General features: G+C 36.7%; 1 protein-coding gene and 1 non-coding gene across 2 annotated transcripts; both read right to left on the bottom strand.

The window, feature by feature from the left end:
• On the bottom strand, positions 1-74 carry TRNAT-AGU. The gene has a single exon. It is a non-coding gene; the product is annotated as a tRNA-Thr (tRNA).
• A 9776-nt stretch (positions 75-9850) lies between these two features.
• Positions 9851-13784, bottom strand: LOC121764087 (ruvB-like 2). The gene is made up of 2 exons (XM_042160165.1): positions 12910-13784; positions 9851-10734 (listed from the first exon to the last, which is right to left on the bottom strand). The coding sequence occupies exons 1-2, from the start codon at positions 13656-13658 to the stop codon at positions 10113-10115; spliced, it is 1371 nt and encodes a 456-aa protein (XP_042016099.1). The 5' UTR covers positions 13659-13784; the 3' UTR covers positions 9851-10112.
• Between the last annotated feature and the right edge of the window lie 10835 nt (positions 13785-24619).

Genomic DNA, 24619 nt, shown 5'->3' with positions numbered 1-24619 from the left:
TGCTCTCGTTGAGAGTCGAACTCAAGACCTCCCGCTTACTAAACGGGTGCTCTAACCAACTGAGCTACGAGAGCTTGATTTTTCTTTTATTGCAACTCTTTAAAATTTGTATTTGTTTTTTCATTCGAAGGGTAAACATCAAGCTACAGAGATTATATTACTAGTAAATTAAGATTACAAAGGGTAACTTAATTTATTGGATTAATTTCATAAATGGTTATCTAACTACTGTATTTATATCAAATCGATTACTAAATTTTAATTTATTTATAAATAGTACTCCATATGTCCCATTAAATATGGAACATTTTTCTTTTTGGATTGTTCAATTAAAAATGAAACATTTCCTTAAATGGAAACATCTCTTTTTCTATTTTTTCATCTCTCTTAATTTACTCTATCTTCATAATGCACAAAACAACATTACAAAAATCCCGTGTTGATTTCCAAATGTTGCATATTTAATGGGACGGAGGAAGTATATGAAACTTTATACTTTATATCAATGACGGATCCAGAAATTCATAATCGTGGGGTCGAAACAAAAATAAATAATTGTATAAGTATTTAAATAATTATTGTTAATAAAAATATTAAAATTTAAATATCACTATTGATTGACTTCAATGAATATTCAAATTCTGAAAACGACTAAATATTATTTTATTATAATTTATTCATGGAAGTTTGGATAGATTTAATAAAATTACTAGAAGTCGAAATATATTCATCTAATAATATTTTATGGTATACTATAGCACTTTTTAATCTAGTTTATTAAGCAAAATAATAAAATTAATAATCAAAAGTAATTATGTTTATTTAAGGTAGGGTAAAAAATATTAATGAATAAGAGAAAAATAGTGAATTTACTAATACTCCATTAGTTAGTACTACAAAGTTGAAAAAAAAGAAAATAATAATAGTTTCCTTTGAAAAAATAAAATATCATCAATATTATTGCTAAAACTTATGCTTTATAAAGGCTTGATTTAATAGTAGAAATTATATTATTAAAATACTATAAGAAGAAGGTGAATTGGGCTTTAAATTAATTTGTAATTAATGAAGAAGTATGAAAACAGAAAAGTAAACCCTTCTTTCTTTTCTGCACGCCGCCGAGAGCTTGATATTGAGAACGGGGCAGAGGTGGCGGCCGATTGAGGGCGTTTCCCGGCGACTCTTCGGAGCCGATGGTGGGGTCGGCCGACCCCACCTAGCTCCGCCGCTGCTTTATATTATCTGAAGTTTATAAGTTTTGCTTAGTATTATCACATTGGCAATCAATATTCCACATAGATTTTTCCTATTAACCATACACAATAATTAAAATTTTAATTTATCACGTCACATACATACAATAATGAAAGATAGGATTGTACAAAAAATACTATGATCCCAAATTGAAAATTATCTTGAAAATTAAGGGTAAAATTTTCAATCTTTTTATGCAAGCATATTTTTTTAAAATTTATTTTGGTTATATTTGTTCATATGCATCAACGATCAGACATTAAAATATTGATTTCATCACATGCAGTTGTTGCCATTTAGAGTAAGGCATTAATGATGCAGTTGTTGGAATCAACGATTTCGTCTCTAATTACGGAATCCATATATGTAAATTACTGAAGATCGCCCTAATTTTTTTTCATACATTATTAAATTAGCTTTTATATAATTTTTGTTATGTTTCTCTCTCCCAATTTACTTATTTTGTCTTCCTTTCTCATAATATTATGATACGAACATTAATTTCATATCTTCTATATTTTTTATTTAGTTATCTTTTGATTCATAGTATCTTTTCATATATTATTTTCTTGTTCCATAAGCTAGTATTCTAGTATTATAAATAGGGATAGGTTGTTATCATTTTATTCATTCAACCAATTAATGAAATCAGTATTTCGCCCAACTTGGCTTGAATCACGAAACTCTAATTCTCTATCGCTGTCGACGAGAACCTCTCTCGCGCCCAGCACCCCCTCTGCCGGACGTCTTCGCCGACCCAAACCTCTTGGGCGCTCGCCGACCATGGCTTCGGTTTCTTGATTGTGTGGAATTCGAACGTTAAGGAAGACTATCCTTAACAACTGGTGCTTTCATCGTGAGCTCACACTCCACAACACCGATCGAACCATAGCTACGTTGCTGCCCGACGAGAATCCACCCGCGCACAGCAACTAGCCACACCGCTACCCGACGGAATCATTCCACACCCTCCGCAGCACCACCATCACCGCCGCATCTCGTGCTCATCCTCCATCTTTTATTAACCATAACCCAAACCTTACCAAAAAACAATTTAATCCACCACCACTTTTATCCCTTCATTAAAGCCTTCATCAAAGCTGTTAAAATTTTCACAAACCATGGCTACCACCAACTCCACTTCTCAAACCAAAATCCACCAACATCAGCCCCTGCACCAGATGCACCCTATTATTGCAAAACTTGATTGCTTACTGGACAGGATGGAATCCCGTATTGACGCAGCAGATCGGCGCGTGGACAACCTTCGTCGGAAACAATACCGACAGAATGGCCACCGGCCACCGCCGCCTCACCGAATGGGGTCTGTCCGGACACGCCGCCCCTCCTGTTGGGATCCTCCTGGAAACCGACCACTACCGAGCTTCTAACCCTACGACCCACCACGGTCATGGCAGCCCTCTTGTTGGGAACCACCGTCTCATCGTGCATCGCAAGGATACTCGGATTATGATCAGCCACCACCATGTCCGCCTAGTTGTTGGGATACACCCAGGGGGCAAACCGATCACTTCCGGCAGCAGCGCAGCCCACGCTCGGGCACACAACCTTGGCAACACTCACCCCCAAGTTACTGGCCCGCACAGGAGCGTCGGCACGCCTACGGAAAGCAGCAGCAGACACACGCCTATAGGCAGCAACACCAACATGTTGCTGCACATATGGAGCCCCTCAATCGGTTTGGCAATTCCCGACCTCGACATCAATCAAACCCAACACCGATCTTTGAGCATTCGTCGTACACCTGCACGCTTTCAGATGCGGCGCTGCAAAATCCCAACACCGAATACCAGCCACATGAGCCACCAGTGCGTATGGAGCCCCCGGACTGTATTTTCCAACCCCTGTCGCAGCCACCACAACCACATTGTTGTCAGAATGCAGTAGATGAGGAAAGATGCATTGGTGAAGTCATTACTCATACACATTCACCAAACCTTGACGAGTGTTTGGATAGTTATGTGTGTGGATATGCACATGAATTGAGAGACCAAGACGAAGACAATTCTTCTTCATCGAGTTTCGCTGCGCCGATTGGGTATTCATGTGAGGTTACAAGAGATTTTGACTATTATTCTAAGCGCAGGACGGTGGAAGAGGAGCATTGTGAAAACTTGGCCAGTATGCTTTTAATGGACTCTAAATCCGAGATAGAAGTGGAAGATGTATGTGGCGATGATACTTCTAATTCGGATGCTACTGGTGTATCGATTTCGTCTATTGCCTTGCTTGGTGAAAAGCATGGAGTTGAGGAGGATAGAGCCGTAAGTCCTGCAGACCACCAAGTTTCAGCTCCTAAAGAAATATATTGGTCGTGCAACTCCGATGTGAATAACATCCTCTCAACAGCGCCTCTGCCTGCTGCTGCATTATTGTCGGATGTCGACGGGGATTTCAAGTGTTTGCTGGAGGGACATTGATATGAGCATATCTTCAATAATATCCCCATATATTTATTAATTAGTTAGTTATTGATTTACCATATCTTTTCATATTTATTAGGATTATTTCCTTGTTCCTTAAGTTAAGGTATCCACTATTATAAATAGTGAACATTGTTATTCATTTCGATCATTCAATAAATATCAAATTATCTTATTTTTCTTTTTTCGTGTTTTACTTTCTTTTGCAACCTTAAATCTTGGTTTGATCGACAGGCAAAGCTCCCGCGACTACCGTTTATCGTGTTAAGGGAACTTCACCCTTAACAATTGGTGTTTTCATCTTCGTACTCATGGCTAGTCATACTAAGGAAGAAATCTATATATCTTATCTATGTGACCAGATAATGGCAGCCTGCAACAGAATAAACAAGAAGTTGGACGTGATGGACGAACAACAACGCTTGTTCACCTACACGGTTTCATATGCGCCGCTAAAATATTCGGCGCCAACCTACGTCACGCCGGGGCAAACAACGGCTGAGCACTACTTCCACAATCACCCAACGCCGTCAAAAGACTACCACCAGCAGCTTCCACCTCCGAAAACCTACCAGCCGCTGCCGTCGACGTCTCCAACCACCTACCAGCAACCGCCTCTAACATCAGCCGCTACCGCCACCAGCCTACTCCACCAAAATCACCAGTCGCAGCCTTCAAACGCCCACCAGCCGCCACCGCCTCAAAACACCCACCAGCTACCGCGTCAAACTATGGCTGCACACACGGCACAGTGTCACAACTACCCCCAGCCGCCCTTACACTACCTCCAGCAACGTCCCCAATCCTACCGGCAGCCACCGGTAACAGCAGCCGCCGCTGCAAGCCTACCCCACCAAAACTACCAGCCCGATGGACAGCAGCCCTGCACCGGCAAGCGCCCACTTGCCTGGCCACCGCCACCCCCGCAACACTCTCTGTCTGGCTGGTCTCCGCTGAGTCACGGCCGTTCAACAGCACCGCTGCCCGCTGCGGATGTCGCGATCTCAAAGGGGAAGATAGATTCTTCTCTTTCGAGGTTGGTTTTATTTGGGATGATTGATAGGGAACAAGAAAATTTTAATTCTGTGTATGGACCTCGAATGAAGGTGCACGAAGGAGAGGGGTCTGATTCATCAATTTTAGATGCATAGATGGAATACTCAAGTGATTATGCTCGAGTTCTTCTTTAGATTCATATGGTGGTGCTGAGGCATCTGTCAGTTCCTTTTGTGATTTGCAAATGAGGCTTTCCGAAATTTTAGCTACTAGCTTAGGCAAAACCTCGGAATATATGTTGCAAGAAGAAATTAAGGATGCATATGCTTCTACTTGTACAGTAGTCTCAAATATTCAGCCAACACCTCCGCCGCTGCCTATTTTCTTGCCGATTATCGAAAGTGATTTCAAGGTTTGGCTTCAAGGAAATGTGCATGATAGGTTGGATATTTTGAAGTTAAGGAAGATGATGAACTCTTGTTTGATAAAAGAGGACACCGATGGTTTCTATGTGGATTTGCGTATCTGTAATGTAGCAGGTATGAATTATCGTTTAGCATTGCTCTATGCTGAAGCACGGTTGATCCCTCCTTGGATGGACTCGCATTGTTTGAGCATTCGTGGTCGCGTTGACAAGATCCCCATTTTAGCTTTGAATTATCAAGAGGCCGCCTTAGTGATTTTTGATGGAGATAATGAAGGAAGACGCTCAGCTGTTCGGCGTGCATTTGATCCCGGAGGAGATAGATCTCGTCAAGCTTATGTTATCAGCGACTCTCTTCTTTGCTTCTTCGTGTTCCCACCTTGTGGACAAGGTGGATTTTAACCGTGGGAGAGTTGATACGAGCATATCTTCAATAATATCCCCAAATCTTTATTAATTAGTTAGTTATTGATTTACCATATCTTTTCATATTTATTATGATTATTTTCTTGTTTCTTAAGTTAGGGTATCCACTATAATAAATAGTGAACATTGTTATTCATTTCGATCATTCAAGAAATATCAAATTATCTTATTTTTCTTTTATCGTGTTTTACTTTCTTTTGCAACCCTAAATCTTGGTTTGATCGACGGGCAAAGTTCCCGCGACTTCCGTTTATCGTGTTAAGGGAACTTCACCCTTAACAGACATACACACGACGAGTGGGACATCTGCTTGGTAAGCAATCATTCCATGCAAGAATATATAGGGAGACATTCAGTTGTTTGGTATGCATTTGCTCCAGGAGGAGACGCCTCGCAATAGCTTTTGCTGTCAACTCTCGTCGTTGGTTCGTGGTTTCCACCTTGATGACAAGGTGGATTTTAACCGTGTGGGAATTGATACGAGACATTAATGCCATATATTCCAATCTTTTATTTGGTTATCTTTTGATTCGTATCTTTTCATATATTGTGTTCTTGTTCCATAAGCTAGTATTCTAGTATTATAAATAGGGATAGGTTGTTATCATTTTATTCATTCAACCAATTAATGAAATCAGTATTTCGCCCAACTTGGCTTGAATCACGAAACTCTAATTCTCTATCGCTGTCGACGAGAACCTCTCTCGCGCCCAGCACCCCTTCTGCCGGACGTCTTCGCCGACCCAAACCTCTTGGGCGCTCGACGACCACAGCTTCGGTTTCTTAATTGTGTGGAATTCGAACGTTAAGGAAGGCTATCCTTAACATATTACAATCACACGTGAAAACTCATATCATCCATAAATATAAATATTTTTGGTGAACAGACGAAGCATTAGCCTGTGCCTAAGAACGACGCTGCCTCATATTTATTTGCGTTTAATTAGTGGTAATAGTTAAATGGTAGTACTCCATAGTGATTGGCGATTCTTAATAATTAGTAATTAATTTGGATCCTATTTTGATGTTTCTTTTCTTCTTTAGTACTACAATTCAGTTTTTTTATAATTTAATTTTAATTAGATATATTACTACGTTTTTTTTCCACTGAAACAAAAGCTAATTTAATAATGTATGCAAAATGTATTTTTTTAAATATAACAAAAAACTAAACTATACTAAACATAATTTGTGGTTAAAGAAATTATGGAATTACGATTGATATTTATATAAAAGTATTAAGGGAACTGATCTTTTATTGCTTTTATATATACACCATGAATTTAGATTGGTCATTTAATTAATTAGTTGCTGAAAGAAATAGTTATATTTTATATTAAACTGTTATCGTTAATTTAATTAATTTTGGTTATGGTGTCAACACTAGAAGTCCATATGTTAGAATAGTAGATTTTAAAAAAATATTCCATCGATCTCATAACAGATGTCACATTATCTTTTTCAATTTATCCCGCAAAAGGTTTCACGTTTCCTACTTTGCAAAAAAAGTTATCTCTTATATTGATAAAAATATATTATTTTCTTTCTCCACTTAACACATAAAACAACATTTCATAAAATCTCTTGTCATTGAATAAATGTGTCATCTATTATGGGACGAAGAAAGTATTATTTTGTAGACTTGCATTTCTAAAAAAGGAAGAACATAAACAATATAAAAGGAAAAAAGGTTCCAAGTAAACATAAAAGCAGCAAGTAAATAAAATCATGAGATAATTAAATTTTTTATGAAATATCTAATTTAAAATTAAATTATCAAATAAACTGAACTACTAATAAAACAACACACATGTAAATATTTATAGTTGAACACGTGTTCTAATGTAGAATTGGTAAATAAGAGAAATGCAAAAATAAAAAGTACTTAAAGTATTTTTAGTGGAGAATGAGTCTCACTTTAATAGAGAAAATAATTTTCAAATTATAAAGTGCATATTCTTGTGGTTATGACTAAAAAGGGAACAATGCATACTCTTGTGTGATGGAGGGGGTAGTTTAATCACACCAATTACTCAATCTTTAATTTACGACTTAAAATTAAATATTACTAGTAACATGGGACGGAGGGAGTATGATTATTTAAATACAAATTGATCTATTGATAAATTAATGAGTTATTAACTTTATGGATAATTGTCCACAAATTGAATTATAAAACAAATTTATCATATATAGTAACAATATCTAGAATTTTATAGAGAAAAAGTTAGATATGTAAAACATACAAGATAATTATAGAAAATTCTATAAAATTGAAATAAGACCTATAAATAATTAAATATGTGTTGTAAACATTTGAATAAATCCATAAGTTGAGGAGTAAAATGTTGCTAAGTGTGTCAAAATCATCAAATCTTCAAAATCGTTTTTATATACTAAATTCATTATTTTATTTTTCTTTTTAAATGTCTACTACAAACTAAACTAGTCATATATATCAAACACAATAAATACATGTGGCAGAAAAAGTGTATAAAAATAATGTATTTTCATGAATAAAATATTAATCTGTTAATTTGTAAAAGTTATAAATATCTAAAAAATTAAATTGAGAAAGAAAATTCTACTAATCTCGGCATCGCAAATTGAAAGATTTTTCATGATGATCGTCCAGGAAGCCTTAAAAAAAGTTTATGCCTCCGAATTTGTTGATGATGGGCCCATTTCTTTACATTTCTTGGGCTGCCTCTACTTGGCATGGAAATAGAAATTCACTTTGATAAATAGTATGAATATATTCTTATTTCTTCAATTTCATCTGTTTTTATTATTAATATGGTTTGGATGGTTTGCCATTCTAGTTTTTGACTCTAAATCTGGAAGATTTATTATTGAAGAAATTTTAAAATAAAGAATATGCAAATAAAATGAGAGTAGCAAATAGATTGTAAACAAGTGGAGTGATAACAACCTTTAGTGAATCCATTGATTTAAATATTGGTATTTTGATCATCAATTATTCTTAATATTTTCTTTTAACTTGTAATAATATTCTAGTTGAATGAAAGTAAGTTGAGAATCAATGGATTATGCGCAGAATTTTTAACATCATGCAAAATAGCCTTGTTCGTGTGATCACATGAAACATTGGTTTCGAATGAACCTTTCATTTTGACTTATGAATTTACATGTACTATTGTGCACAAAATCATTCAATTCATGCGATCGCACGAACCTTTGAATTTTTAACAATTTTGTTAGGGATAAAAAATCCATTTACACAAAATGCTGGAATTTATATTTTTAAAAGTAATCATGTCTGTAAATCAAAGAATTTTCAGTAGTTTATTATTTTCCTTTGAACTACAAACATATGAAGTTTCTTTTTGTCATATTTTTCACATTAAAAGTTCTAGGAGGTAAATGAAAGTTGATATGACAAATTCAAACTAAGGTGACAATTAAAATGGGGGAAATAGCCATGAACTGTGGATGATGTGTCAATATCCCATGGAGTCCATTTTCAGCCAATTTTTAATTAATGTGGCTCGTCGGATGTCCTGCATGTAATTGTAACCCCTGGAAAGTGAACAAAACACACCATTTTTTTAAAATAAGAAAATGTCGTTGTTTTCCCAAATTCTGTTAAAAAGAAGAAGAAGATGCCTTAATAAACGACGATTTTAAAAATGATTGTAAATGTAATTAGGGTTCAAGTTCATATTTTAAATATGAGAAGGAATAACATATAGAAATATTATAATTGTGGATTTTTCACAAAAAAAAGAAGAAGAAATAACTGAATTAATACGACTAACTTAACTTGGTAAGGATGGGCACTATAAATAGACAACAAATTAAGTTAATAATGTACGCTAAACTGAAACAAAAAGTTGTTGTAGTATAGTGGTAAGTATTCCCGCATGTCACGCGGCGGCCAAACGGCGTTACTAAAATTTTATTGGTGGTAATTTGTGTTTTTTTATTTCTGTTTTACTCTTAATTAATACTGCTTGTTCTTCTAATTTTGAACACATGATATACAATTTGATCTTTAAAAGTTGATGACAAAGTGAAATAAAAACTATAAAAAGAATATTTAGTGGCGTTACTGACGATATAAAAGTTAATGCAGAAAATATAGTAAACAAAATGAGAAGAAAAAGAAAGCCGCATAAATTAAAAAATTAAAAATAAAATACAGTTAGATTTAAGAACAGAGTAATATACCTAAACAAGCTTACTCTATATCTTTGTCAAAAGCAAAAAATGACAAAAGCCAAAAAAAAAAAAATTGTACCCCCACTTGACAAGCTTACCAGAAATGATTTGTGAGATTTCAATCTGAAGCAAACTTAGGATATTTAACAAATTTACTAACATAATCCCAAAAAATCAACACGAGGCAAAAGAAAAACCTACAAATTTCAAGCAAAAAATAACTGGGACAGCTACAAAATATTCACCAAACACAGTGAAATTAACATCTACTTTGAAGCATCATAATCAGCCAATATCTTCCCAGCTGGAATAGTATAACCACCAAACACAAACATAAAACACACACACTCTCCTTATGAGACCATTGCATTGGCTTCGTCTTCGTATTACTCTCCCGTTCCCACCTCGCTGAACATATATTGGCTTTGATATTCCATCAGGTATTGAGTTGACCTCTTCACGTCGTAGAAGAGCTCATACACACGGCTTATGTCTTCCATATCCACAATCTTTCCCTTCCTCTTCAGGCAGGCCAACGCGGCAGAGGTGATGAGATTTATCGCATATCTCAGTGATGTGTCTTCTCCGATCTTCGTAAGCAGTACCTTAGCATCTTCGGACATTTCTACATCTTCCTCTTGACATCTGATGTCCAAGATCTTTCGGATATCGTCCCCTGTGTACGGTTGCGTGGAGATGATGAGCAGGCGGTCAAGAAAATCAATTGGAATGCCGTGTGGAGACCTGTAGTTTGTGCCCCTGATGGAAGTGATCCCTCTATTTGTGGCGACGACTAATATAGGCGCCATGTCGTTCTCCAATGCACGATTCAGAAAAGAAAAGCACTCGATGTCAAGCATGTGTACTTCATCAATGAAGAGGACACCCGGTATGATTTCTGCTTTTCCTTCTTCTCTCCACTCGGCTACCTTGGTGTCGATTTGTTCCCTAACTTCTGCACGGATTTCGCCAGTATCACCCGTAAACAATGCCAGAAATCCCTGCGTTCTGAAATTGAGACAGTGAGCTATAACACAGTCATCTTGCCACCTGAAGTTACATAGAACACCATGTTTTTGACAAACATGCATTGCGTAGATAGTAATTACGACTGAGAGGGTAGAAAATATAAAGAAGTCCAATAATATCAAAATGTACAGCAGCAAAAGACATGACAAAAAGAAACGAGCAAATAAATCAATCATCTGATAATTATATGCAAGAAACAAGAAGCTTTTAGCAAATTAGAGACTGTGTGGTGTCATGACACCAAGATTCTCAAACCAGTCATAAAAGTGAGCATTGCGCAATATACTAAATAGATGAGCATGTTAAAATCTCATGATATTACGAAAATAAATTTTATTTAAGGCAGTCAGCCCACTGTATTACAAAGAACCAGTAGTGAACCAGCCTGAATATTTAACCTGAGTTTCATTTCAATATAAAAACAGTGCTAAAAATTCAAAGCACTTAAAGGAGGGAAAGATAGTACTAATATAGTGCAAGAAATGAGAAAATATATTTTGACAAGAAGTTTAATTATGCTGAAGGGCGTAAGCAGCAAAGCATTTCACATCCAGTCAATACTCAACAGTAACAGAATTTGTTGAATGAGAAACATACTGAAAAGACAGAAGAATGGAAGATGAAATTCCAAAAAACGAAATACCTAACAAACCATACATTTACAAAAGTTGGGAAATATCATCTTAAGTCTGATAACCATTATTACTAGCATACTCCAACTGTTTGTTTCTAATCCAGCAACTGCATATTGTGCACCACAAAGGATAGACTTTCAGTAACATGATAAGTAGATGAACCAGAGTCCAGACCAGCCAGCATACAATATTATATCATATACTCCCTCCGTCCCCCATTAATTGTCCAGTTTTGCATTTTCGTCCATCCCACATTATCTGTCCACTTCCATTTTTTTACCATAAATGGTAAGTATGCCCCACATTCAACTAACTCACTTACACCCACATTTTATTATAAAACTAATATATAAAGTGGGACCCATATTCCACAAACTTTTTCAACCCACTTTCATTTACATTTCTTAAAACCCGTGCCGGAATCAAAGTGGACAATTATTGGGGGACGGAGGGAGTAACATTCAAAGAAATCATGTGCCATATGCATGTCAGCAATAGGTGGTGAAGCTAGTCTAGTATAATAAGTAAGCCATACTTATCTAATTGGTATATACGAATATCCAGAATCAAGGAAACAGTACATTCAACTGATCCAATAAGAGTCCCCTAAATTTATCAGGTGGACTATGAAAGCACATAACATACTAAAAAGGAAATAAGCAACAAATTTTCTATCAATCTCCTATAAGCTCACACACTAAGGTAATTAACCTTATTAATAATAGAAAACAAATGCTAAATACCCAAAACATAAATAAGGGTACCATATGAAACTTCTTTTTCAATGATGGAAAACAATTTGTAACGAAGGAAAACAGAGTAGGGGTCTATCTTTGTCTGATCCAAAATAGTAAGGTAATCCAAAATACTACTACTGTCCAACAAAAAATGGAAAAATACAGCCTTCAAACAGTTCAACATGTAAGATCACAGAGGAAGTTTTCCTAACCATCATGGCTAGCAGAAGTCTAAACCTTTGACACCTATCCAAAGTTGGTGCATTAAGAAAAGACTAACTATTGATGACAACTCTTAAAAGCTTGCAACCATTATACAGATATCAGAAAACTAGTCACAACCAAGTACAACTGCATCCTAAAGGAAGTAACAATTTATGATTCTAGAATTCCAGTTGCAGGCGGTCCAAGATGCGACAAGAGGAGAACAAATACTACAGAGAGTAGTACGATTACAAATTTACAACCAATCTGATCCACAGAGAGCCAGATGAAACACATAAGAACTTGTCTACTTAAGACACTTGGGAAATAAATACATCAGAAGGGTAGAAACAGTCTTTGCATCTCAATGATTCTACACTATTTTGAGCATTGACTAACGCAAGCTTACAATCTATGCTCCCATTTCATCCCTTACCTAAGAATGTATTAAGCAAATAAACACCAAGCCCATAAAAATTTATCAACACCAAGTCAAGAAATTCAAGCAATTCAGCAGATAGTACCTTTACTTCATAATGCATCAAAAAAAGTACAGAAAACTCTTTAACCACAATCACCTGCTGTTGATAACATCAATCTCATGAAGCGTAACACAATGCACAACTTCCTTCCTCTTCTGTAGCTCCCCATCGGGGCACTGCACGAACTTTGTCTGAGGCCCCATCGCATCATAGTCCCTCGACCTCGAGAAAGACCTCCCGAGCTTCGTGATCTTCCCCGAAGCCTTGTCGATCCCAATCACATCACCACTCTGCACTTTCTCCTTCCCCAACGCCTCAATCATCTTCCCACCCAAGTCATAAACCGTCTCCATATCCGTGGTCTTCAGCGTGAGCTTCCCCGTCTTCGATGCTGCCCCAGCAACGGCCGGCCGGTCAATCTGTATCTCCACAACCTCGCCCTCAATCACCTCGGTCTCCTCTTTGATTCTGACCCCAATTGCTTTCCTGAACGCCTGCATTAGGGCTTCGGTTTTCGACATCTCCAGCGAGAAGAGTTCGCTCCCTGCGAGCATAGCGAAGGGGGTCTCCTGGCCGATGGATTTAGCCATGCCCATGGCGATGGCGGTTTTGCCGGTCCCGGGCTGGCCGGCGAGGAGGACTGCGCGGCCGGCGATTTTGCCTTCTTGGACCATCTTGACGATGACGCCGGCGGCTTTTCGGGCGGAAGTCTGGCCGACCATGCCTTCGGAGGAGGAGCGGGCTTCGAGGGCGGAGTCGAGGCCGAGGCCCCGGATGTGGGAGTGGGCTCCGATTCGTTCGATTCGGGTTAGGTCTCGCATCTCCGAGAGCTTTATCTCCGACATGGCTGGATGTTGAAGACAATGGAGAAGATGTTAGAGAGAGATTTAGGGATTAGAAACAGAGAGACGAGTGTGTTGGCTTGGGTGTGAGTAAGGCTTAGCAGAGGAAATGAGGAAGATGAAGTGAGGTTTAGGGTTTTGCTTTGACAGAAAAGAGAAATTTCGGAATATGGTTTAAATTCGCTGACCTTTCGAGATAAGGGATTCAATTCGCTTACCTTTTGAAATATGGGTCCGAGACATGCGAATTTTTCGGAATAAGGGTTTTACACATTTTTATATTTATTCTCTTCATTTTTCTTATTATTTCTCTTCCAATAATTATATATTTACTAAACTATCCTTTAACCAATCTCTAAAATTTTTTTTTACCTCCCTCCAAGTGATTTGCGCTCCACTCTTAAAAGTCAATCTTCTCTCTCAAATTATGCGGTTTTGTATTTGAAGTTTTTTTTCGTTTTCTAATTTTGATGTATTTGATCTGTTCGTGTAATTTTATTAGTTCTTGTAATTGATCTGTTTGTGTGATTCTAATAAAACAGAGGCAGCAAAACCAATTAAGAAGAATGATCTGCAATTTTCCAATGAGAAATAGGAGAAATTCAGAGGTTTAATATCAAATTTGAAGCGCATGATTAATAGAATTAATAGGATGAAATTAGTTCATTTTTTTCTGCCATTCTTAACTTTTATATCTATTGTTATGGACATTTGAAGAATAATTCATTCCTTATTTTTGTATCAGCGGAGGCGGAGTGAAAGTGAGAATATGAGAGAAGATTGACTTTAAAGAGTGGAGCGCAAATCGGGAGGTAAAATGAAATTTTTGAGAGATGGGTTAAATGATAGTTTAGTAAATCTATAATTATTGGAAGGGAAATAATAAGAAAAATGAAGAGAATAAATATAAAAAGGTGCAAAACCCTTATTCCGAAAAATTCGCATGTCTCGGACCCATATTTCGAAAGGTAAGCGAATTGAATCCCTTACCTCGAAAGGTCAGCGAATTTAAACCCATATTTCGAAATTTCTCGACAGGAAACCGGAAATTCCCAAAATTAATGTATTTCTGTACTAAGTAATGTACACTACACCAAGGAAGGTGCCGTAAGTCGTAAGGTATGATAATCCATTTAGTATTAAATGGTCTGATTCAATTTTATGAACAAAACATAAATATATAATAAATTATAAGATATAATCTTGCAAACTGAATAATCCTTAATTGTTAAAAAAAATGATAGTATGCCATTGACATCTTTTTATTTTTTATGGTTAAATGAACATAAAATTTTAAAAGTCGCGCCAAGAATAATTATGCGAGTGACATCTCTCTTATTTTGTTGTATTGCAGTGTCCTTTTTTTTATTTGAAAAACTATAAATTTAGGACCTATATTTTTACTGATTCATATTTGTGATATCTAAACTTTCAAAACATCATATGCAGTCTCTATATTATACCTTATCCATATTTTTAGGATCACGTTGATCTTTTTTCTCTTCTTCTACTATTTTCTTATTTTTTAGTCAATTAATTATAAAGAGACTAACTATATCTAAATTTAATTTGCTTGGACATCGGACATGCTCACCAAAGCTCTTAAAAAGATGAAATATCATCTAATTGACTAATTCTTCCTAACTTCCTGTTTTCTTCATCACAACTTCCTCCGTCTCAACGCCACGATTATCCTCACGATCCATCAAAAATATGATTTCAACTAATAAATCTGTAGATTAAATTTTCTATCCACTGGTGAACCACCTTAAATTAGCAAAACATTTCGGTAAAGATAGATCATATGCATTCAAGTTTAAGTGTTGAACTACATGTTCAGATAACCTCTGTGACTTTCATAACAGCAAATACCCAGAAAAATAAATGAGTCTGAGTCCGCCAAGATTGTGTTCAATTCATTAGACAAGATACTAGTGAAATTAGACAAGATACTAGTGAAATACAACAGTGATAAGCCAAAATAAGGCTTGTCTAAGATTATATTAGTCATAAACTTCACAGTAAACTGGATAAATAATACATAAGCTTATTTTATTTATGTTTGTGTTTGTGATTACCTGTGTTATCCCTAACAACTACTACTATTACATAAATATTGCAATGTAACTATACTACAACGACACATAATTTACACATCAAATTTTGGTGTGTCTAGTGCTCCAAATTCACCGTTCATAAACACAATACGATTAAAATATTTTAACTAATTTTTTTTCTTCTTCAATCTTTTATTCATTCGCACTTACATTTAGAAGTGAACAAAAAATCTGCAAAACGAACTGAACCAAATTGAAATTTTAAAAATTAGCTCTGACTCGATTTTAAAATTTGAAACTTTTTGATTCGATTCGAAAGAAAAAAAAATTGAATTATATTTTAATATAATACTCCTCCCGTCCCAACTAAGTTGAGTCGTATTCCTCTTTGGGATGTCCCAACTAAGTTGAGTCATTTCATTTTTTAACAAAAAACAAAGCATCTAATCACTCTTACTTTATTCCACCATTTACTTTACTCTCTTTTTAATTTTCCTAAATTATTCCCCTCTCTTACTTTTTAAGACATTTTCTTAATCTACGTGTCTAAAAGTTTTGTCTCAACTTAGTTAGGACAGAGGGAGTATTATATATTTCTCCAGGACCAAGCTTCGAAGACTTCAAGTACCAACTCGTGACCTATCTCTACTCTATCGCCTCCACTCCAGTCCACGCTCCAGCCCGTCTCCTCCACTCCAGCCTCCAGCCGTCTACCCGATGCCTCCACCCTCCAGGTCTCCCCATCGTCGCCCCTCCACCATGGCGGATCCAGACCCCAAAATTGGCAGGGGCGGAATTTATATTTAAATATTTAATTTAATATTATTTTAAATAATAAAATAAATAATATTATATTAATATTTAAGTAGCACTAGCTTCGTTAATAAAATATAAGCATGCATTTGCTTGCAAATATGTGTTATTCATTTAAAATATAAAATTATTGTAAATATTATATACATTCAAAATCATCGTAAATCTTATATACAAAAGTGATATAAGTAGACAAAAAATATTTAGATTTTAAATATTTTAAATGTTTATTTTGTTACATAGAGAATAATTAAGATGCATGAATCACAAATTATAAGTACTTTAGGACAAAAAAAACTATAACACAAGATTAAAAATGATTTTAACTAAAGAATAAATATAACAACATAATATATGCAAATTAGTAAAAGTTTTAGATTTCATATAGTATTTAAAGGTATTATTTTGATAATAAGAAGAAATATGAATTGATAAAATAAAAAAAAAGTAAAAAAAATGGAAAAAGTATGTTATTATTGAGGTTAAACTCTAGACCTCTTAGTTAAAAACCCAACAACAAAACCATTGGAAGACTACATTTTATATAACATTTGTTGAAAACAAATACATTTCTACACTCCACGGAGGGGGCGGATATGCTGTTTTCGGCTCGACACCATCCTCTTTTTGTATATGTTAAAATCATGTGTAATAGCAATGCTAATTGTTAAACTTAAACCAATAGTTCAGTGGTTATGGTATTGGTTGACTCTCCTCATGTTTAATTTAAAAAATCATGATTTTGTGTAATTATTAATATTACCAATTTCTCATGTGAACTGAAACTATCGCGATCTTTTGCTATATGAAAATAATTAGTGCTTTTAACTTGTACTTATTATGTAGAATGGTATGCTAATTAAAGATATCCTCCATCCCATTAAAATCAAAACATCACCACCTCTATTTGTCAATCTTTTTTACTTTATTAGTTTAATACATAACTTGCAAAATTCCCATGTCTAAAAGTAAAGTAAATAGTATTTTATATTTAATGGGACGGGGGAGTATATGAGAGGAGATTTTATGACTTTTGTTTGAAATGATACATAAATTCATTAGAAATTAGAATTTGTGTGGCTTTTTTGTAGTCTTTTGTTGTTTTAGGGCTTTCTATCCGGCTTCTGGTGTGGGAATGTGAGAAGTTGAACATGATCTGTTGTTTCTTAGGCCCCTTAACTGAAAATAACCAGGGCCATCCAAATTTAGCCCTAGCCCGATGACACTAGTTTCTATTAGTTTTTTTTAAGGAAAACAAATAATGATATTGTTGAAAATAACGGACCAATATATCTTATGGCATTTTTACATAGCAATTTTTCTGACATCAATAATTATCACTTCTATTAATTAGATTAGATGTGTATATATATAAAGCAAAAAATGTAGAAGTTTGTTTTGTTCAAGTATTAATTTGTTTGCATTCTATGTGGTTAACATTACTATCATAAAATTTTAATTTGGAGCAAAGAGAGGATGGGCAGCAGATGATGACTTGATCGGGCAACCTTCGGGCAAAAGCATGGAGAAAGTGATGAAAGAGAATGAAAGTTATGAATGAAGCTACACTAAAAGGGTAAAAAGCAGTTAATGAGGCTGCTCGTACTGGTGAAGAACACAATGAAGAAACAACCGCTGCGGTTGCAAGTGGAAGAATTCTGGTTTAAAGCGAGGTCCAAGAAAATTCGTGGACATGGGGTTCGGCATCCTCGTTCATTACAAGGTGACATCACTTCCCGGCAAACTTGCGTACGAAATGCTTGAGAATTTCGATCAAGATGTGTGTGGCCTGAAATATCAACAATGCATACTTCATCCCCGCGAGGAAGCCACCACCTTTGGAGTGCCAAAAGGGACCATAAGGATTATTCGGAATGGCCAACAAAAGAACAAGAAGTTTGTTGACGAGCTTGCACGTCATGCAAACAAAACCAAGAATGCCATGGGCCCAAAATACCTCTCTCTAAAGTTGCTGAGTGATACCACGGGAGGTGATCTTTTCCAGAAACTGTTCATTTTTTTGTTCGACACTATTTTAGTGAACCCTTCAGGAGATGGATACTGCCATTTACAAATTCTTGACGTCGTTGGAAGACATAGATAATGTGTGGAGCTATAATTGGTGCGGGTACGTGCTGGACACGCTAATCTCTGCTTATGAGATGTGGGCTACAGATATCACCAAGGCATTCTGTGGCCCACTCTCATTCCTTATGGTAAGTTGGTTGTGTATTTGTAATGAACAATTTTGATGTTGTTCTAAATTGAATATGACATCCTTAACTGATTACAAATTTTATTTTCTGTTATAGCTATTAGCCATGGCATGAGGAATCGTGTTGAAGACACGTCTTGTTGCACATGCGTTTCCCATGGTTAAGGGATGGACAACACAACCCATAAACAAAGGCCGAAGATGGAGCTCAATCTTGGGCCATTTGGTAGAGGATTTGAGGAGCCAAACTTCGACCCACGGGAAAGCGGATCTATTGAATAGCCAAAGGTAGTGTACATCGGTTCTTTATCCGGTATGAAATCCAAGAGTAATGTGGAGAGTGGACGTGCCAATGGGTACTGTGCAAAAGACTGCTGACGCTATCGCCGAGCTAATGAGAATGATGCTAAGTCGTTTCTGAAGATGTTACAAATGATGTGTGCATTGAAGCTGATTGGGGTCCAAGTCTGAACAAGATGTGATGCAGGTGGAGGCTATGTCTCAAGCAATGGAAGAAGAGGAATTTGACGATCCTGAATTTCTTCGGGCCTTGGAGAAGGTGATGTTGGTGGCTGAAGAAAGGAAGAAATGGCGGACGGATGGACACTACTTTGATCTTGGCATCGACATTGGTGGTAAAAAGGTTGGTTGAGGGCTGCCTCGCCCAACTTGACTGTTCATTGAATTTGACGAAAACATGGAAAAATGCACGTATTTTAGTCATGACATCTTAATTTCAATTAAAATATGTTAATTTCTTATTATAATTCTTAATTATTATTAGGTTAACACTTACCTTTTCAACTTTTGTTCCCTAGTGTGATAAACCTCGCTCAGCGGAGATCTTTGATACCCACGTCATATGCTCCTCATTTCCCTCGGTGAGCGTATCGACGTTTTCCTTGATGCACGTCACTCCTATAATCAAATAAACGCAAGACACATTTCATCGTAAAGAACTTAAAAGAAAATAGAAGTATTTTGATTGATAAATCTAATCGGTTTCCTACCTCTTTTGACCTTATCATCGCGAACATTCCATGATCTCAAGGCTACGACTCACGCATGGTATTATTAAGGTGATCATTGACGCAGAAAAGCTTCTGACGCCCCAAGATCATCCTGGAGTTGGTTCTGCATGATCCACTCCAGGATGGAAGAAAACTCAGGGGCGTCACATCCCCCACGTCCTTGTCCTTATCATCACAACCCATACTTGGATCATCAAAATATATGCATCTTGAGAAGCCTCACTCCCATGGATGTATCGTCAATATCACAAATTTAGATTATCTTCAACTAAAAATCGTCTTATCCATGAAAATCTGCAATTCAAATAGTTAGTTAACTTAATTTTATGATCACATATAAAAAATGGGTAATTGATTTTGATTAAGTTAATGTCTGTGTATGAATAATATACTTGTAGATTGGCGTAAGTAATCTGTTAGTGTATTGAGCTGATCTAGATCAAGACTCATGCGTAAGGTGAAGCTGCAGACTACGGTGGAGCTGCAGCTTGATCAAGGAGAAAAAATGAAGACAACTTGATCAATGAGAAAAGGGAAGACAACTTGATCAAGGAGAAAGGACCGTTGGATTGGCGGTTATAACAGAATTTGGGAAGAGGCTAGCGGTTGAGCTGAATTGATCGAGCTTAACTTCATTTAAGTAGCGACGATTCTTCCATTCATTCAAGAACAACAGAATTCAAGAGAGATCGAGTGAAGAAGAGAGATTTTCAGCTGTGCATTTGTGCTCTCGGAGCAGGCTGACTTCAAGCGAGTTGAAAGTGTTTTCACTTGTAAATCTCCGAGGGAATATAGCGTTCTTATAAATCTTTCATTGAGTGATCAATAAATACATACACTAGTTTTCTGCCTATGGACGTAGGCCTAGAGCCGAACCACGTAATCACTGTGTTTTCTTCTCTTGCTGATTATCATTTAATCGTGCAATTGGTGTTCCACAACTACTCGGTTCATATTCACAACGTGGAGCCGTATGTGGGAACACATTGAGCAGTTGTGGAAGCATAAGGGTTTTCTCTGGAGTTCTTTCATGGTATTCATTCTCTGTCATTCAAGAAGGCACCCCATCTGTTTGAGGAATGGCTACAGCAAGGTTTGATGTTGAAAAGTTCACTGGCCGAAATGATTTTGGCTTGTGGAGGCTTAAAATGAAAGCAATCCTGATGCAACAGGGCTTATGGGAAATCTTGAATGGTGGAGGCAGCAGTGAGGAGAAGAAGCCCGAGCTAGATGAGAAGGAAAAGGCAAGGGATCGAGATATGGAATACAAGGCATATAGCACCTTGATCCTTAACCTCACTGATAGAGTTCTGAGAGAAGTTTCAAAGGAAGATACAACGGTTGGAGTTTAGTCCAAATTGGAGTCATTGTATATGGCTAAGTCATTGGTTGAAATCTTGAATGGTAGAGGTAGCAGTGAGGAGAAGAAGCCCGAGCTAGATGAGAAGGAAAAGGCAAGGACTCAAGATATGGAATACAAGGCATATAGTACCTTGATCCTTAACCTTACTAATAGAGTTCTGAGAGAAGTTTCAAAGGAAGATACATCGGCTGGAGTTTAGTCCAAATTGGAGTCATTGTATATGGCTAAGTCATTGGTCAACCGACTACATTTGAGGCAGAAACTACTGACATTCAAGATTGTTGATGGGAAAGGTGTGTTAGAGCAGCTTGAAGATTTTGGAAAATGTGTTGATGATCTTGAGAACATTGATGAGGAGATCAAGGATGAGGATAGGGCTCTGATGTTGTTGAACTCTTTGCCACCGAGTTATGAACACTTTAAGGATGCTATGCTTCTTGGTAGAGAATCCAAGATCAAGTATGAAGAAGTCTATTCTGCCTTAAAGCTGAAAGAGATCCAGAAATCCAACTCTAAGTCTGTTGATATAGTGTTTGAAAGTTTGAATGTTGTTGATTTCAAAAGGAATGGAAAGAAGAAGTTGAAGGGGTTGGCAGCGGAAGCGTGCATGAGATCCGATCACATAAAGTTGATCTATTCAGCAGATTATTCAGACAAATTCTATTCGCGTAATTATCACATGTATCATGCTCATAACTTGAATTAATACATGCTTTAGCATATAAAATCCCTAAAACATGCTCACTACGGAATTAGCCAATTTACCTCGTTGATTCAATCAAGAATTGATGATGGCTTGCTCCGTCTCCACGTGAAGATCTTCAGTACTCGACCTCTGATCTTTTGACTGGTGTCCCGGACTGTATACTGGTATTTGTGTGGCAAATCTCACCAGAATACTAGGACTCGAATAATGAAGACAGAACTCAGCTCACGGAGGGAGCAATTTTCAAATTCTCTCTCTTTCTCTGAGGGGGACGAAAATTCTGAGCAATAATAATTATGTTTTCTGTCTCCTTTATTATCCTATTTATAAAGTCACATATTGGGCCCAGTCAGGGATCTAAGGAAGAATTTGAACATGGCCTCACCCAATTAGCTTTTTACTAATTAAATTGAACCCACAATTTAATATAAGCTTATATTGGAATATTACAAGCAGCCACTACAGAAGTAATATTGCACTGCCTTTCCAAATCCGAAATTACAAGTATTCCGAGTTTCCTTTTATTTGTTTAATTTATTTCTCGTGCTTAATATAGAAACATCCATTAATTAATTAATGTCTGCTATGGACTTAATTAATTAACATATTTTATTCTCCAAGAGTGGACTTAGCAAGAAACTCTTATTTATTATTCATAGAGTAATTAAACTCCAACTAGTTAGGTTCCAAATAATAAAACCTTGTTTCGAGCTCTTCTTGTGGATGTTATCAAACGAGACTCTCCTCGCGCACGATTCAACATAATAGCAATCCTAGCACCGCTAGACAATGATCACCACTACCCAATATACCTGGATCGTTGGGTGACGAAAAACCCGCACCTTTGGTAAGTCAAAGTAGTAGGTACTCAATATCGTACGGTCAATGCTGATGTACATTGATTAAGAAATTAATTATCAAGACCTCGTCGTTCAGTAGATAGCATAAAGACTCGTCTTGCTGTTAGATCCATTCAGTGCTATACCACACCAACGTCATCATATTTCAATAAGGCTTAGAAATAATCGGACTGACATTGCAACCTTTCACGATAGGTAGTCCAGGTCTATCTGGGTTGTGAAATTCTTATTTTTCTTTGTTCAGAACTGACCGCGTACTTTAAATTGAGCGCAGTCCAGAACCGGTCTACTAGAACAAAGACTTAGACTTATGTTATGTTCGCTTATACATTTAAATATGCAATAAACATCCATTAAATGTAAAACATATCAACATTATGACAAAAATAATCCGTTGCATTCATTGGAAAACAATTATTAGAGTTTTACAGTATTCAATCACTCGAAAGGTGATTTCTAGTATACAAACCCTAACAATCTCCCACTTATACTCAAAACAGCTTTCGAGTATACAAAATAGTGTGCACACGTCAAATTTCTCACACTTATACTGAAAGCGAGTTGAGGTCTTGAATGAGTCGAACTCCCATCCCTTTAACGTGGCCCTCGAACGGTTTTACCGCCAATGCCTTTGTAAAAGGATCTGCCAGATTGTTCTCTGACGCAATCTTGACCACTTGTATGTCTCCTCTCTGCACTATATCCCTTATGATATGATACTTTCGCTCTATGTGTTTGCTCGCTTTGTGAGCTCTTAGTTCCTTCGAATTTGCCACAACACCAGAATTGTCACAATAAACCGTGATGCTCTTGGGCAGATTCGCAACCACACCTAAATCCATAAGGAAGTTCTTGAACCATACTGCCTCTTTTGCAGCCTCCGAAGCGGCCACATACTCGGCTTCCACGGTCGAGTCCGCGATGCATTTCTGCTTCACACTCTTCCAAATTACGGCTCCACCTCCTAAGGTGAACACATATCCTGAAGTAGATTTTCTCGAGTCCTGATCAGCTTGAAAGTCTGAGTCAGAATATCCCAAAGGACAGAGCTCGACTGCATTGTAAACTAGAGCATAGTCCTTAGCCCGTTTAAGGTACTTGAGTATGTTCTTTACGGTAGTCCAATGTCCTTGGCCCGGATTCGACTGATATCTTGCCACCATGCCAACAACAAAGCAAATATCATGCCTCGTACTAAGCATAGCATACATGAGACTTCCAACTGCCGAAGTATATGGAATCCTTCTCATTGCTTGTATCTCAGACGACGTTTTGAGGCACATATCTTGAGATAGATGGATGCCATGTCTAAAAGGTAAGAAACCTTTCTTGGCGTCCTGCATGCTAAAGCGGCTAAGTACTGTTTCGACGTAAGGTTCTTGAGATAAGCACAACATCTTCTTTTCTCGATTCCTAAGAACCTTGATCCCGAGGATGTGTCCCGCGTCTCCCATATCCTTCATCTCGAACTGGTTTGACAACCATGTTCGTACTGATGACAACATCTTTAGGTTGTGATTCCTAAGAACTGGTTTGACAACCATTTTCTCTATTTTCTGACTTGAAGTATTTTGGTTGTGATCCAAACGTTTAATTGCTATGAATTTGCTTTTGATGTTTTCTTGCGTTTGATTTCCTTTCCTCCTGCCTAGATAACTTAGATTCAGCTGCATTAGTAATTTTCAAGTGTTACAAGCATGTTTTCATTCTCGATTGGTAGATCTGAGTTTATAAGTCTAGATAACTTTTAGATTTTGGTTCTGAAATGGTTAAGTGTGGAAATCTAGTTTACGTGAGTTTCGCCACCTTGCATGTCAACCAGTAAGCATGATTTACAGTTTCACTAGTGTAATCTTTGGATTTGATGTTTAAATCAGTAGATCTGAGTTGTGATTTGTTGAATCTGAAGTTGTTCATAG

Source organism: Salvia splendens, chromosome 14 (assembly GCF_004379255.2).
Source record: "Salvia splendens isolate huo1 chromosome 14, SspV2, whole genome shotgun sequence".
Taxonomy (NCBI): Eukaryota; Viridiplantae; Streptophyta; class Magnoliopsida; order Lamiales; family Lamiaceae; genus Salvia; species Salvia splendens.
This window is presented reverse-complemented; position numbering and strand designations above follow the sequence as displayed.

Coding starts and splice junctions, on each gene's coding strand:
- LOC121764087 (XM_042160165.1), bottom strand. CDS start 13,658: ATGTCGGAGATAAAGCTCTCGGAGATGCGAGACCTAACCCGAATCGAA. Junction 10,735..12,909: donor ATTGATGTTATCAACAGCAG/GTGATTGTGGTT, acceptor TCTCAATTTCAG/AACGCAGGGATTTCTGGCAT.